General features: G+C 36.7%; 1 protein-coding gene and 1 long non-coding RNA gene across 3 annotated transcripts; one reads left to right on the top strand and one right to left on the bottom strand.

Annotated features, from left to right (window-relative positions):
- Positions 1–1,305: 1,305 nt before the first annotated feature.
- LOC139984685 (uncharacterized) lies at positions 1,306–4,863 on the top strand. 2 transcript variants are annotated; one of them, XM_071998694.1, is made up of 3 exons: positions 1,306–1,721; positions 2,268–2,476; positions 3,039–4,863. In XM_071998694.1, exons 2-3 carry the CDS (start codon positions 2,323–2,325, stop codon positions 4,145–4,147), a joined length of 1,263 nt encoding a protein of 420 aa, XP_071854795.1. In that variant the 5' UTR covers positions 1,306–1,721; positions 2,268–2,322; the 3' UTR covers positions 4,148–4,863. The 2 variants fall into 2 exon arrangements, with proteins under 2 accessions (XP_071854795.1, XP_071854794.1); XM_071998693.1 differs by having other exon boundaries at positions 1,307–1,721; positions 2,323–2,476.
- A 6,005-nt stretch (positions 4,864–10,868) lies between these two features.
- On the bottom strand, positions 10,869–15,141 carry LOC139985223 (uncharacterized). Its single transcript, XR_011799361.1, has 4 exons — positions 14,992–15,141; positions 12,834–12,968; positions 11,986–12,086; positions 10,869–11,436 (listed from the first exon to the last, which is right to left on the bottom strand). It is a non-coding gene; the product is annotated as an uncharacterized lncRNA (long non-coding RNA).
- Between the last annotated feature and the right edge of the window lie 1,335 nt (positions 15,142–16,476).

Raw genomic sequence — 16,476 nt, 5'->3', positions numbered from 1 at the left:
ATGACATAAAACATTAAATACAAAAAACAGTAAATACATATACCATCTACAGATATATACAGGAAAATGAGATCGAAAAACTATTAAAACCACTGGTGAAGAATAAAGTGATAAAACAGATTGACTACAAAATCTACAATTTGAATGCTAAAAAGTGAAAAATCCAATTGAAGTTAGAACCTTAAAACCAACACGACAGAACAACATAAAATCTAAAAAATCCTAGAAACCATCTGTATAGTGCTCTTGAAAGAGATGCGTTTTTAGGTGTGATTTGAAGGAGGTGAAGTCCGTGATCATACGAATTCCGAGGGGAAGCTCGTTCCAAAGATCAGGTACGGCGACCGAGAATGCCGTAGGGCCATAGTGCTTCTTGTTATTGGTGTTGCGAGGAACGAGAGTGAACGGCTTAGAGCGAAGGGCGCGTTTGGGTACCCGAGGTGTGATCAACTTAGACAGATAAGACGGTGCCATTCCGTGTATGCATTTAAATGCAGTAATTAAAATTTTGAATGTTATGCGTTGGTGTATAGGTAGCCAATGTAGATCGTAGAGGATAGAAGTGATATGTTCGTGACGTCGTGAACGAGTGATCATGCGAGCGGCTGCGTTTTGGATAGTCTGTAGAGGATGAAGTGCAGTTTTAGAAAGACCGTTCAGAAGAGCATTACAATAGTCAAGACGGGATGTAGTAAAAGCATGTACTAAGCGTTCTGTGAGGGTACGGTTTAAAAGACGGCGAATTCGACCAATCTTCCATAATCCGAATGAAGCTGATTTGCATATTTGATTGATGCTCTCGTCCATGAGGCCAGATTGATCGAAATATACTCCTAAGTTGCGAACTTGTGGTACCGATGAAACTTCGGAAGATCCTACACGAAGCGATTCTAGTTTATTAGCGGCTTTCTTTTTTTTTTTTTGTGCAAGTCCTGCGGTTTTACTCGTGTTTCACTTATTGTTGTGTCTTTGTACCTTCACGCTTCGTAAGGGGTTTTCAAACTGAACTGTCTTTGTATAAAGAAACGTCTGATACCGGTTATCTAACCTAGTTTCGAATGAGGTGTAACAGAAGTGTTAGACACCACCATCGATCCCAGAAAATGCACACACAGCTTGCTACCGTCGGAAATCAGACACAGTCAATACATGCAGCTACGGTCAATACCCACAACACAGTGTACATAGCAGCGATGGACATCTCAGGTCCGGATAAAAGATAACAAGGTCTCGCGTGTAATTACTGTCTGCACTTTGTAGCGACAAGAAAAAACTTCACTTGCAAGCAACCGAAAGTTAACTCTTTTTCAGAGGGCGGCACGCGGTTTGGGGCGAGTCTTCAATGCCTTTAATAATTGCTTCGCACGCAAAAACTGTATACATGTCAGCTTTCTTTGAAGTGTTAACTCATAAACCATATAATTATTCACTTGACTGTTGTTTTAAAGCCCAAAAAACTTCTATAAAACAGGAAGCAAACCTTTATGAATGTTTAAAAAAGACACTTAAAGCGTTTCAATTAGTAGAATAAGTATACAGCGATCATCGTAAATGTTCATTCCAGGTATAAACTCACAACTAGTTAAGATGGCGGTAGACAGGCCAAACAAGAGATCCCCCCAAAGCCACAGTTACTTCATTAATTGTAATGGTAATGTGTGCATTTGGTTTAATTTGTTGGGATACACCTGGACCTAGGTCTCTAAAACTACCATTCATCGGTGAGTAAACACAAACACATTGTCTATTTTTTGTTTTTTGTTATGTACGTACTTCAGTTTGTCAAATCATTTTCAAAGAGCATATCGCAGATTAGTCTTCTTCTACTAGTTAGTAAAATGGTTTCTGTGCACACTATAAACAATTAACTCTGAATATAAAATCGTAAACTATTTGAAGCAAACTTGAGATTTGTAAGTTGAATTCCTTTATTATTGTGAGTTATCCTTCGGGTTCGTTAATCACGATACGATTTGATTAAACTTTCAGGTAACAGCAGAGTCCATGTTTCAGATTTCCTTTTCGAACTTGATCTATAATAGACCAAAAACGTGTTTCGGTCGGCAAAGATTCAAATAAGGCACGGTAGCTGATAACTTCCTAACAACGTCCTGATTCAATGCAGTATCCTAATTTTTTATGCCTCACGTAATTCAACAATGTTTTCCTGGAAAAATGTTGACTCATCGCGATAATGTAAATATTTGTTTCATACTTTGCCATATGGGAAATGATGATTACAATTATATTTCCGTTGATTGGTCTAGTATACAACGATCACAGTAACTTTTCATTCTCGGTATAAACTCACAACTAATCAAGATGGCGATGGAGGAAGCATTACCGCTCCTGACAGTCCAAGGACGAGATCCCCGAAAAGTCACAGTTACTTCATTAATGGTATTGGTAATGTGGGCATTTGGTGTAATTCGTTGGGATACACCTAGACCTAGGTCTTTAAAACTACCATTTATCGGTGAGTAAACACAAACACATTGTCTACTTTTTGTTTCTTGTTATGTACGTACTTCAGTTTGTCAAATCATTTTCACAGAGCATATCGTAGATTACTTAACACTTCTTGATTTTCTGTGTACACTATATAAACAATTTAACTCTGAATATGTAATCGTAAACTATTTGAAGCAAAATTGAGATTTGTAAGCTTAATTTGTTTATTATTGTGAGTCATCCTTCGAGTTCGCTTATCACAATACGATTTAAGAAAGTACCCACTTTCAGGTAACAGCAGTGTCCATGTTTAATACTCCTTTTCGAACTTGATCTGTTATAGACCAAACCGTGTTCCGGTCGGCGAAGATTCAAATAATAATAATGGTGTTCAAGGCACGGTAGTTGACAACTTCCTAACAACGTCCTCATTCAATGCAATATGCTCATTTTTAATGCCTCACGTAATTAAACAATGCTTTACTGAAAGACTGTTGACTCATCGTGATAGTGTAAATATTTGTTTAATACATTGCCAAGTGGGAAATCCACGTAATTTGTATTTCTCCACATCTTCTCTCTTCTAGGGCAATCAAGATGGGTACGAAAAGTGTTCTGCTCGTTTTCAGCCATGTGTAATTTGCTACTAACAATTACACATGTTTTTGCAGCTGTTGTCCATTTGGTATGTAACACCAAATACACCCACCACTCCTTACGCTTTGTTGCAACAGCGTTATGTTACTGGCCCTGCCTGATCGCTCCGCGTATTGTCGGCACTATTGCGTCTTTGTCGAAGTTAACCAATTTGCCGAAGGACGGACGGAATGTAACCTGGTTGCATGTTTTTGACGAGATCCACTTCACTAGAAAATTGGAATTGCTGTCTACAAGGAGAGGAGCTATACCGAAATTCAAAGTGTTATTTTTGTTTCAATCGATGTCGCTTATTCATACAGTGGTCAGAATCCTTTATTTTGACAGTTTCCAAAAACTCTGTAATTCGTGGCTTTCTATTGGTTGGCTTTTTCTAGACGCTTTGGGGATGAATTATGCGTTGTTAATGGGATACTATATATATCTTCAGGCAGTTGCGTTGCACGAACTGAGGAAAATCACCATCAGTTTCATTCAGGAGAATATTGGCAAAGTTGATCCTTGTTTAGAGGTAGTCAAAATTTTCTTTCAGGACTATTTGGAGCTCCGCAGGTTTCTGTTGCCAATGTATAGTTTTATAATGTTTGGGGCAACCTTCGGAACTACGGTCCTCATAACACTGAACTTTGCAACAACAGAAAATCAATCTTCGAGTGATTTCAATAACACAATGTCAAATGAGAGTATCACCCCTTGTAATGTCGTTGGTGTATGTTCCAGGTATTGTACTGAAGTTGGTTGTATCAATGATAAAATAACATTGTACTTTATAGACGCTATTTACTTCTACAAGGTTTTGATCGGGGTAGTCGTGGTGTTTACAGTTACCAGTTTTCGCGATTTCAGGTCCGTTTGGAATCATTTCCGATTGGATCTAAATTTGATGCACACACATGAAAGAAAGGAATTTTGGAGACAACTAGATACGTATGTTGACAGACTGATACCCAGCCATGGTAGCGACATGATGACTACAATGATATTTCCGTTGATTGGTCTAGCATTGGCTCTGTTGGGAGGTCAGCATTTCAATGTGTAATGATGAAATACAAAGAAACAAAAGAAATTACGATACGGATATTATAATCACTCGTCTCAACTCTCAATATAAAGACAGGAAGCAGAAAGATGAAATCGTGAAGATTTATGTCAAGCTATCGAAGTGAAAATGATTCCGCATTTACAACTTAACATTGTATATTTGATTTTCTTTTTAGGGTGAGGATAGGTCCACGAAATCTCAGCATAGTTTTTGTAGTAGATTAGTAATTGAAAGGTACCTGGTTATGAAGCTAGTAGAAGATTACTTCGGTCAGCTTGCGGCTCTGATAAGCCAATGAGGCTTCTTCGCGAGTTCCTGCTTGCAAGAGGATCTAAAATACATACATGAGAAGTGCATTTATTGTTAGAAACGAACGGTAAAATAGGGGATCAACAAGCGTTTACTAATTACAGTTTTTTGTGTATAAAGACATTTGTGTTTGTTTATCGACTTCCTACTGTTATAATATATTTTATTTTGATATTCCATTTCTCAGAGATTAATACTGAATTAAATAATTATATTAGTTGTCTTCTCTAAATGTAAATCTTCGTGAAATGGCTGATTTTCATAAAATGTGTTCTTTAAAGTAGTTTTCTCAATTGTTTTTAAAAAGTTTGCACTTTTCATTTGTATAGCATTGTAGAAATCAGCTTTTCACCGTTTCAAACATATTAAAGCATCCATAATAACAAGTAAAATGAGAACACCTTTACCTTTCTCATCAAATGAATATATGTTATTCTGTCTTTGTACATAAATCAAATTACATACTGTATACAGGGGCTGGAAATTCACTTGTGTTCTAGTACAATACAGGAGGAATAAACTTATCTAGGTAACCGGGCGTACTTCTATAGACACTGTAAAATAGTGCTGAAAATATGTTGTGTTTAAACTCTGGAATGAGCTTCCTAATGAAATTAAACATGCAAATTCCTTTTACAAGTCTTACTATTAAATGAAAGGTCTGTTTTATTGCTAATTGCAAATACTCCGATTTCATTTATGCTTTCATAGGCAACTGAGGCATGAGTATGGTCATGAAACGGCTCGAAAATATATCTCTTGACTTTCACTTTTTGGGCTGTCTCCTCCAATAACAAGATATCAATCACGTTCACCCATACACTTGGGAAACAGTCGTTGTGAGTAATGTCATTGATGGGTCAACCAACGTGATGATTTTAAACAGTGAGCTTTATAAAGCAACGAGTTCGTACCGCGTGTCATTGTGTTATAACACACGCGCTTACATATGCATATCATAATACCCAAGGCGCATGATATATAAGCCGTAGAAATGTTCGGCTTGATTACCTATTAAGTTATATGTATCTTTTTTATTACACATGCACCATTTTGCATCTAAGCCACTTTACATAAACAGAAAGTTTCCCTTAGACCCCTTTCCCAGGACGGCATCCCCTGATCGGGTGAAAAGGAAAGACCCGCCGCGGGTGCCAACTATTTTAGGTACGCAACTGATGAGGGGTAGAGAGACTGAAAGTATACCTGACCTAGGAGACCACAATGGACTATTATAGAATCCCATAAGAGAATTACGTAGAATACCAAAATATATATCCGTATAAGGTGTCTTAATTATGGCTTCATAGCGCAATGACAGAACACCGAAAATGAAAACCTTTTATATATAAAACGAACAGAAAACGGTTGCCATTATTCCGGAACTTTGGTTTCTACGGAGACAACCAGTTTTATGAATGTAAGATTTATAATCATGGCAATGGAAATTGCCCATTAGCCCTTGATCTCTGGATACCACTCCGGAACAAAAGTTTCTTTTTTGTATCCATTCTAAGTTAATTTTCAAGTTTATTCCCACTCCCCCCACCCCCCCCCCCCCCCCGTCAACCAACAACAACAAAAAGAGGTATCCATGAAGTCGAAATGACGAAAGGTTGAAACGTTAAGTAGAAAAATCTTCAATGTTGCAGCCATAAACAAGGGAATTCGGAACGAATTTGAACTACGAGTGATAATAAAGGGGATTCGAGTTCTATAAATCGTGGACACATTCATATATATGAATGGACGAAATCTGTATCAAATCAAATGACAATAAACGTTCTAAGTTTGAGCGTAAACTCGATACTAAAACAGGAAACGCTGAAAAACTCCTGATACTTCACATTTTCAAATTTGTGGTACCCTTTCGATTGCACAAATCGAGCCACCGATGAATCGTAATTTCTGTACCAGGAAGTACGTACTTTTATTACTACGCATGCGCTCATTGTTGGAGTGCTTTCTGTATAGTTTTATGAATATAGTTTCCGTATTTAAAGTTCATACAAATATGCCTTGACCGAGTACCGTAACACATTTTTATAAGGAAGGTCCGTTCGTAATGTTTCCACTCTTGACAAAAAAACATTAACATTTAATAAATGTTCATGACTAAATGAACGACCCATTGAGAAGGACTTCCCATGGTAGAACACGTTTAAAGTTTAAAATTATAGTTCCTTATTCTGCGTCTTGGAATATGTTGAATATACACAACCAATCTCTCCCAATAAAGACTATACGTGAGAGTAGGAAAAGGCTTTTTTATATCTTCAAAGTCAATGAAATAACAAAAGTGCTCGACATATAATAATATTGTAATCGGATAGTTTGTGAATAGCTCATTCCCATTGTTGTTTCATTTTCCAAACAAACACTTCGACTTTTTTTATAACCTGTTCATAATAGCGATCTATATGAGAGACAGATAAGAAAGTAAAATCTCCCTGTCACGATGAACCCGGATACAATAACGGTTAATTTACTTGAAAAGACATTTCACACCACAGAGTGTAGTGGAACAAACGAGTGGGACGCATGTGGGCTGTATGTATGTCGAAGTGGATCGAGGGTCAACGGGCCTGGGAAATAGACAGACGTAGACAGACAGTAGACAGACAGTAGACAGACAGTAGACAGACGTAGTAGACAAACGATATGAACCTTCTTTGATCATACAGTAGGAGTAAGATCTCTTTAATACGATATATTACCATATTCTTTCTAGGCCCGCAATATACTAAACAACCGCGGTATTGAGGTATCATTTGTGTGTCGATATATAGGACTACAGCTGTGGTTAACTCATCAGGGGTTACAACTTTGCACAGCTCCAGCTCAGTGCATTTAATGATGTTCAATTATGTGAAACCATTGTATTAAGCCGCGCCCCTTTTTGAAACTGTGCTACGGTGTCTCACTGTGACCTGAGTTTTGTAAAATACATTGATGAAAATATTTGAACAATTATTAAGATAATGTATGACCCTAAATGGACTACATATTAATTGTCAAGTCTATTAAATTCACAATCTATTTATTTCATCTTCATTGATGCACATTTAGGGTGTTTTTCGGGGTTAAAACCCAGCTCCACCTCAAGGCAGCTCAATACGGCATTTTAGTGTGGAATCATAAAAAAATGCGACATTTGACCAAATTTAAGCTTTTTTTTTTAACAATTATTGAGATAATGTATGACCCTAAATGGACTACATACTTATTGTCAAGTCTATTAAATACACTATGTATTTATTTCAGCTTCATTGATGCACATTTAGGGTGTTTTTCGGGGTTGAAACCCAGCTCCACCTCAAGGCAGCTCAATACGGCATTTTAGTGTGGAATCATAAAAAAAATGCGACATTTGACCAACTTTAAGCTTTTTTTTTTAACAATTATTGAGATAATGTATGACCCTAAATGGACTACATACTTATTGTCAAGTCTATTAAATACACTATGTATTTATTTCAGCTTCATTGATGCACATTTAGGGTGTTTTTCGGGGTTGAAACCCAGCTCCACCTCAGGGCAGCTCAATATACGGCATTTTAGTGTGGAATCATAAAAAATGCGACATTTGACCAAATTTAAGCTTTTTTAACAATTATTGAGATAATGTATGACCCTAAATGGACTACATATATATTGTCAAGTCTATTAAATACACTATGTATTTATTTCAGCTTCATTGATGCACATTTAGGGTGTTTTTCGGGGTTGAAACCCAGCTCCACCTCAGGGCAGCTCAATATACGGCATTTTAGTGTGGAATCATAAAAAATGCGACATTTGACCAACTTTAAGCTTTTTTTTAACAATTATTGAGATAATGTATGACCTTAAATGGACTACATATTTATTGTCAAGTCTATTAAATACACTATGTATTTATTTCAGCTTACGTGATGCACATTTAGGGTGTTTTTCGGGGTTAAAACCCAGCTCCACCTCAAGGCAGCTCAATACGGCATTTTAGTGTGGAATCATAAGAAATGCGACATTTGACCAATTTTAAGCTTTTTTTAACAATTATTGAGATAATGTATGACCCTAAATGGACTACATATTTATTGTCAAGTCTATTAAATACACTATGTATTTATTTCAGCTTCCGTGATGCACATTTAGGGTGTTTTTCGGGGTTAAAACCCAGCTCCACCTCAGGGCAGCTCAGTATATCGCGATTACTTCGACCAAAATAATTTAAGATTGTTTTTACCCTTATAATTGCATAATCATTTAAGACAGTAAGAACAATAAGAATTTAGTCAAAATACAAGAACGGCATGTAAAATGCCCCTGTATTTTACTTTCTTCTTAAAAATCCTAACACCGACATCGGACCAGTACTAATTAAAAGTGGTAGCCTTCATCACTCTCAAATATCTATACTCTAAAAACAACCTGGTGAAATTTTAAATGCGTTTATATGCCACCTTCCATATCCTGGTTGTTTTCACCAGGTTTCCTCCTGGTAGAAAATCCTGGTAGAAATAACCAGGAAAGATCCTGGTTAAATTTCCTGGTGAGATTTTTACACTATCCTGGTTAATATCAATGGGTATTCACCTCATTCCTGGTTAAATAACCAACATTTCCTGGTTGGTGCTAATACTATCCTGGTTAATATCATAAAAGTTCCACCTCTTTCCTGGTCAAATTTACCACACTTTTCCTGGTTGATGCTAACACTATCCTGGTTAATATCACAGAATGTTCCACCTCTTTCTGGTTAAATTAAACAACATTTCCTAGTTGATGTCACCATTATCCTGGTTAATATTAAAGAATTTTCCACCTCATTCCTGGTTAAATCACCACTATAATACTATTGGGTATGCCCCCTTTTCTCCATTTAGTTGCAATGCATTCAAATTTTGAAAAAGCAAAACATAAATTATAAAACAACATATTTAAATGCTACTGATAGCTAACTTTATTTGCATCTCCATTACTTTTGAACTTTTGCAATATAGTTTAATTAATACCTCAAATATTTAAAAAATAAATTTCTTTAAGAAATGCAATACTGAAATCAAAATTTTGAGGACATATTTACAACATAACCATCGTCTCATGCTGAAGCACTGATTGCTCAACATCAACTGTGAAATGTAACAGGGATACCAAGACCTTGATCTGCACTTTTGCACAAGGAAACAACTTGAAAATGACTTGAACAGTTTCACTAAAAAACAAGAAATGGACCCTATACTTGAACGCAAAAATGCATAGTGGTTTTGATGATGTAACATTCACCTATTTTCTGCATGAATCTGACGTAATGTATAGTGATGGTGTACAACATACTTGATATTAGTAATACAGTGAAAAGCAGTGCGATGTGACAAAAAATAAATTCACAATGACACAGGCTGTCCTGAAATGACCATTGACCTCAACAACAAGCTTCTTGTACTTAATGTGATAGATACATCAACATACTAAATATGACATCAGTCCTTGTTGAAATATTGTGTAAAGCATGGTTTCACAATCTGACGCCTGGTGAACTCTAATGACCATTGACCTCCGCCCACAACATTAAGGCTTTTTGTACTCAGTGTGGTACAATTACATACCAAATTACCAAATATGCGATCTGTCCAAGCTTCCCTTACGAGATTATGTTAAGGAAGATGTCTTAGTGTGGAGAGACAGGTAAGAGGGGAGAAAATGTTTGGCATTTGTTGACTTCAAATGACCTTTGACCTCCACCAAAAGCAATAATAGGCTCCTTAACTGTAATATGGTACATTTTCAAACCAAATATGAGATCTTTTCATTCTTGCAATAGCATGTTTACAAGGTTGTCACAATTTGACCTGTTGTCCCAAAATGACCTTTGACCTACACCAAAAACATTAGGCTTCCTGTACTCAATGTGGTACGTCTACACACTAAATATGAGGTTTGCCCCTGCTTCCTTTCTTGAGATATCGTCATGACAACTTCAGCCCTGTGTCAGTAGCTCCTTTTCTTTAAAGGTATGCTGTATTAGCCCCAAATATGCTAGATATTCATATATGGTCACCTCTGGTCACAATTCTTAAACTGTTTTTATTACAACCTTCCAGGAAATTGTCCTCTGGGACATTCAGTCATCTTGTGTGTTCCTTAAAAATGTCTGAAAACAATTGTAGAGTAAAGACCTCCAGGAAAGTACTTCTTGAAAACTTCTTGCAATTATAACGTGCTATAGTTTGGGGCCTATACTGACCTTTAAACTAGATAGGAAGGTCTTAGAAGACCTATGTTCACATTGTTGTTGATAAAGATGACATTTTACCAAATTTATTTTTTATATTTAATTACCATTATAGTTTACCACTTTGCACTGGCAAACCGAACATCAAGCGTGTCTGCAAGACAATAACTAGGCTTCCAACGATACCATTAATGTTTTAGTCACAAGCTCCTCCTTGGACCTCGCATACTTGTGCAAATTATTTTAACTCCAATAGAAAGTGGTAATTTTCGCTTATTATAATCACAAGAAAGATTAATTTGAAAAGATTTTGAACTAACAGTTAAATAGTTAAAGAATAGACCGAAGTGTCCTTGAGCATGAAATTTCTGAAACTCCGACCCCCAATGACCAAAATTATGATCACGTTTTGTATACATCCACACGTCCGTCCGTGGACTCAGGAAAAAGCGTTTCCAAACGATTAACTAAACCGACCCCTAAATGACCTTTGACATTAAATTCCTGAGCACTTACACATGTCTCTTCATCACAGGTCATCTCTATGCAAGTTTCATTGAAGTTGTTCAAGCAGATCTTATCAATTGTGGACAGAGAGATGAATTGAAATGCAAAAAATCAAATTGCTCCATAAACAGCTACAATCACATTCTTGATGTGCATCATCGAAGCCAAAGACATCTTTCTACTACTGCAAAGCTGTATTACTTGGTAGCGTGTCTCAATTTCTCATTTTTCACCTCATCCAGTTTGTACAAATCTAGGAAAGGAATGAAACAATTAAAGTATTATATAGTGTGTTAACGAACTTGAATGGAGAGAAGTTTAATTAAAGATCACCATTCTTCACGGTCGTTTCCTCTGATCTTTTGGACAAACAAGAAAATGGAGATGTAAGTAAGATGTGTTCGTGAACTTGACATACCAATTGCATCATAGGCGAAGGTCAATTGTGTAAATGTGCATTACACGATAGTCACTTGGAGCAAAATGAGTCAATAGTGTTATTTGAGGCACTGAGCCTACACTCCAACCAAAGGATGTGATATTGGTTCAACATTGTTTTTGTTGTCATTTTACGGTAGATAAAGGTAGGAGCACTGAAAGTTCTCTGTCAAAGCAATTTTCTCTTTGTTATAGACAATTTGTTGCCATTCTTTGCAAAGTCATGTTGTTTCTGGCTGACATCTCAGTAAATAAATTGTTCAATTTCCTTAATTTCCTTACAGATCTAAACTGGTTCCACTTTACCATTAATCAGTGGGCTATCAGCAATTCTATGTAGATAAATCTAAAAAATGACAATTACTTGTTTTACATCTATGAATGATTGCAAGGATGCACCCTTGCACCCTTCGATGTTGAAATTCCCCAAAACAACAGAGTTAAAAGAGAAAATGCCAAGTTCATCTGCAACAAAAGATTTGTGAAATTGCTTAAATTTGATACAGTAAAATAACATTCACTGAAAGTTTACATCTTTACCCACCCCCCCCCCCCCCCCCCAATTCTGAGATAGCTAAGGTATCTCACTGCTCTATGACAACAATTTTAAAAAGAACTAACACTTACTGAAGGCCATGGTCACACTCTTTGTTTATACCATAGAGAATTAAAACTAGAAGTCAGAGACTGCCATCTACAACACAGAATGTAGGAAATGCTTAGAATTGTGTACAGTTATATGTTGTACAGTCCTGATTTGGCCTTTCTGGTTTGAAATTTTTAAGACACATGCACCTTAATTTAACTGAATTTCACTATCACAAGAAAATTCATCTAATATAAAATTGATGACTTTGCAGTGACTTCAAGTTATGCTTCCACAATTGGCAGAGAGTAAGTGACCAATCTTTTGCAAAGATAAATCGATATCTTTTAACACTTAGGAGGAAGTGTATGGACGTATGAGATATGGGTTATTGCAATGATCGCAGTGACCTCAATTGACCTCTACAAGCATAACTTATGCATGGTATCAATCACCATGCAACTCAATTTTGGTATGAGTTGTAGTTTAATATAAGGCAATATGAAGCATGTCTTTGTTTTTTTGCACCACAAACTGTTTTAGTTGCTCAGCTTGTGTATAGAGATATTTTACTTAAAAGTAATACTCAGCAGTATTCAGTTGCAATTACATTGAACAACACTTACCATCATAGGGCTAAGTAAACTGCAGCCAACAGATTTTCCATGTAGTTTGCAAGTACGGTATTGGAAGGCTCAAGGTTGTGTGTTTCTTGTACTCTGTCATGGCTGTTAGCTCCTCTTGGGAAAAATCTTCCATTTCTGCCACACAAAATGACACATAATAACAGAAAGAGTTATTTATTTCTGAACCTAACAGAAGCCAGTCACATTTGTTACAAAATATTTTCAAAGTAAAACAGAATCAATTCCATTAATGGTCTTTCTTTGAGTTTTGAACCATGTTTATATCTTATCAGTTTGTATCTATATAAACATTCTCTCCCATGAAAACTATATACATATGTGTCCCTTTTTGAATTTTCAGAAAATCAATGTGTCCCTTTTTGAATTTTCAGAAAATCAATGCCATAAGGAATCCTGTTATGGGCAGTTCAGTTTATTGAGATTTACACCAATTTCATGATCTGATGTGCTTTATATAGAAACATAATATACCTTACTGTAAAGGTGACAAGGTGTCCCTTTTTAATGTTCAGAAATCAATGCCATAAGGAATCCTTGTTATGGGCAGTTTAGTTCATTGAGATTTACACCAATGTCATGATCTGCTCTGCCTAATATGGAAATATAATCTGACAGTCTCACTGACAGTGCTTCAAACCTACCTCTGGGTAGTATATTTTTTGAATAAGAACAACATGAGATTAATAAAACTTATGTCTGTGTTATAGTATGAGGCTTATATCATTGGGAGTGCAAAGCTGTGACCTAGTCAGGTGGTGTTTCATTTTTACATTTCTCATGTGGATAAATCTGATATGTGACTAGGCCTAGGCTAAACCTATATCATTGCATGGGAAGGCCTAACCCAATTAACTGACATTTCAGCCAAAACTTGTTTATATTTGACACACAAGTCTCCCCCTTCCCCCCCCCCCCCTCCTCTCCCCAAGGCACTGATTTCTGACCAATTAACATTGAAGTATAGTCCAGATTGAGATTAACCGTACACTAGTTTCTTGGTTTTCATAAATGAATAGTACAAAATTATCATCTTTCTAATTAAATTTCACATTATCAATACATATAACCTAAATTTACTAGCTTAACTGTTTATAGCATAGCCTGGGTAAGTTTACACTCAGAGTCAGAGGTTAGTCTAGGCCACCACCATAAATGCATCACTTGCAATTTTAAGCAATCTCTTCTTTCAGTGTCTGCAATCACTATTAGCCATTTCCCAACCATGTAGACCACTAGCATAGCCTAGGCCTAGTCTTTTAAAGGCATTGAAGACTCGCCCCAAACCGCGTGCGGCCATCTGAAAGTTAACTCTCCGTTGCTTGCGAGTGACATTTGTTTGTGTCGCTACAAAATGCAGACAGTACAGTAATAAAACATGATACCTTGTTATTCTTTAGCTGGACCTTAGATGTCCATCGCTGTATTGATTGTACACTGTGCTGTGTGTATTGGCCGCAGCTGTATGTACTGACTGTACACTAGTCTCTAATTACCGATCGTAGCAAGTTGTGTGTGGGTATATTCTAGAAATTAGAATCGATGGTGGTGTCTAACAATTCTGTTACACCTCATTCGAAACTACAGTAGGTCAGATTACCGGCATGAGACTTTTCTTTTTGCGCGAGTCTTCACACCCTTTAAAAGTGAAGGCAAGCTAGGCCTACAGGGTCTAACTCTAACTTACACTAAAGTGTACTGACCCAAGCGCAAAGAGGTTTAGGCCTATGTATAATTTCACTATTAATGCATGGCTTTGATTAGGTGTGCCCTCAGAAGTTACCGTACACCACAATTACTCGCATTTGGTAGAATTAGTCACTAGAGGTGGCCTTGAATTAGGGAAGGTCTTGCTTTGAGTATGACACACAGTACAGGCATAAACTTACTTAGGTCTAGATTTAGTCCTGAAGTGAAGGTACTTACTAGTATACAAATACTAGCCTATACTATCTCAGCTAGTAGTACAGCGTATTTACTACATCAGGGAAAGGATCTGGCCTAACCTAGCCTAACAACGTAAGAGCTAACGTTAGGTTATACTTCAATATCGTACTGACTGTATCGCAGAAATGACAAAATCGACATGATCCCGTTATTTCACCTTTACATTTAAACACTAATTTAAGGTTACTCATACCCCATTATTCTAGCAAGAATTTGACATCGTCGTCTGCAATAATTAGATGGTTAATTGCACATTTCTTCGTTGTATATGACTGTTTCTCCTGCTTGCGATTGTCGCCGAAGGAAGCTGCTGCTAGCGAGAGGTGAAATTAACATAAAAAGGCGGGGGAAACCTTTGAATGACATAAGGAGTGTGCTGAGACTGGAGATATAGGCGTGGTTTAAATAATGTGGGTGGGCTTTAATGTGCGTTCAGGATGGAGCTGGATAAAGAAATACATAAGTGTTAACCCCCCCCCCCTATGATATATGAATATTTAGTGCGCTGAGGATGGAGCTAGCGCAGTAACCCCTGATCGGTTAACTTCGGTACGTACGGTATCTTTTAAATACCATAAATAGGTAAAAGATAGGTGATTGATCATAGTATTTATAGATAAAGCTGTTAAGACACATTTCGTAAACTGTTTTGTGGTAGTTCTATATACACGACCTTCTAATACGAAAGATAAACTAACCTCATTAGGTACGAGTATCCCTCCCCACCCCCTCATCCCCCCCCCCGCATTATAACAGTGTACCACTTCACTTCTGTGCCCCTCGCCAGATAAGCGCATGTGATGTTTTGAACGGGTGTATCAATGTACTCAATAGTCTCACATTGCCAAAACCGTATCTCAATCATGTGAACAAGATAAAGTTTGTAATTTAACTGTGAACAGACAAACAACATCGACGATACCTTCAGTAAATTAGAAGACGTAATGATGACGTCATTATCTTAGTCATCAATCAGTCGAGAATCTTTCTTCAATTTGAGACATCCCCATTTCTAATTAAGTGTTTTCACAAACAAGGTTTCTGTTTTTTGGCCCATGAGGCAGATTCACTGAGGACTTAAGTTCCCTTTTCTCATCTTCACACAATCTGAAAGGAAGAAAGATCAAAACAAGCGAGAAGGAATTGGAAAAACGGAGAATATTTTTGCTCTCTACAACTCCCGAAGCTATATACCACCCTAACCTTATTAAAAGAAGAAGGATTTGGTAAATAAACCTAATTAGTTGCAATTTATTGAAATCTTCATTCCATTGAATTCAACACATCCTGGTAATTGTAAAGATTTGATGAAGTGTTGGAATGAAAACGAGAGCGCTAAAGGTAGTCTACGGATACTCTAATGAGACATAATGTCATTTACTTAGCATCTCTTACTTGAATATTTAGTATAACATATAACAAAGTAGAAAACACTCACATCCGCAAAATGAAACCGTACAAGAAATATTTAAATTTACTTATTAACATTTTTGTTTACAATTACACTACATTAATTATGTTTTCCTTTACTATCATAAGGTTCTGTGGGCCGCACTAATAGAGTTTTGTGAACTGACGAGCCGCATTCCTTTAAGCAACTTTCTGCTTTTTGAAGTAGGAATAATTAAGCGATTAATCATCGCCGGACGAAGGCTCATCACATTAATTAAATGGCTAA

This window comes from Apostichopus japonicus, chromosome 17 (assembly GCF_037975245.1).
Source record: "Apostichopus japonicus isolate 1M-3 chromosome 17, ASM3797524v1, whole genome shotgun sequence".
Classification (NCBI taxonomy): domain Eukaryota; kingdom Metazoa; phylum Echinodermata; class Holothuroidea; order Aspidochirotida; family Stichopodidae; genus Apostichopus; species Apostichopus japonicus.
This window is presented reverse-complemented; position numbering and strand designations above follow the sequence as displayed.

Coding starts and splice junctions, on each gene's coding strand:
- LOC139984685 (XM_071998694.1), top strand. CDS start 2,323: ATGGCGATGGAGGAAGCATTACCGCTCCTGACAGTCCAAGGACGAGAT. Junction 2,477..3,038: donor TTTAAAACTACCATTTATCG/GTGAGTAAACAC, acceptor TCTCTCTTCTAG/GGCAATCAAGATGGGTACGA.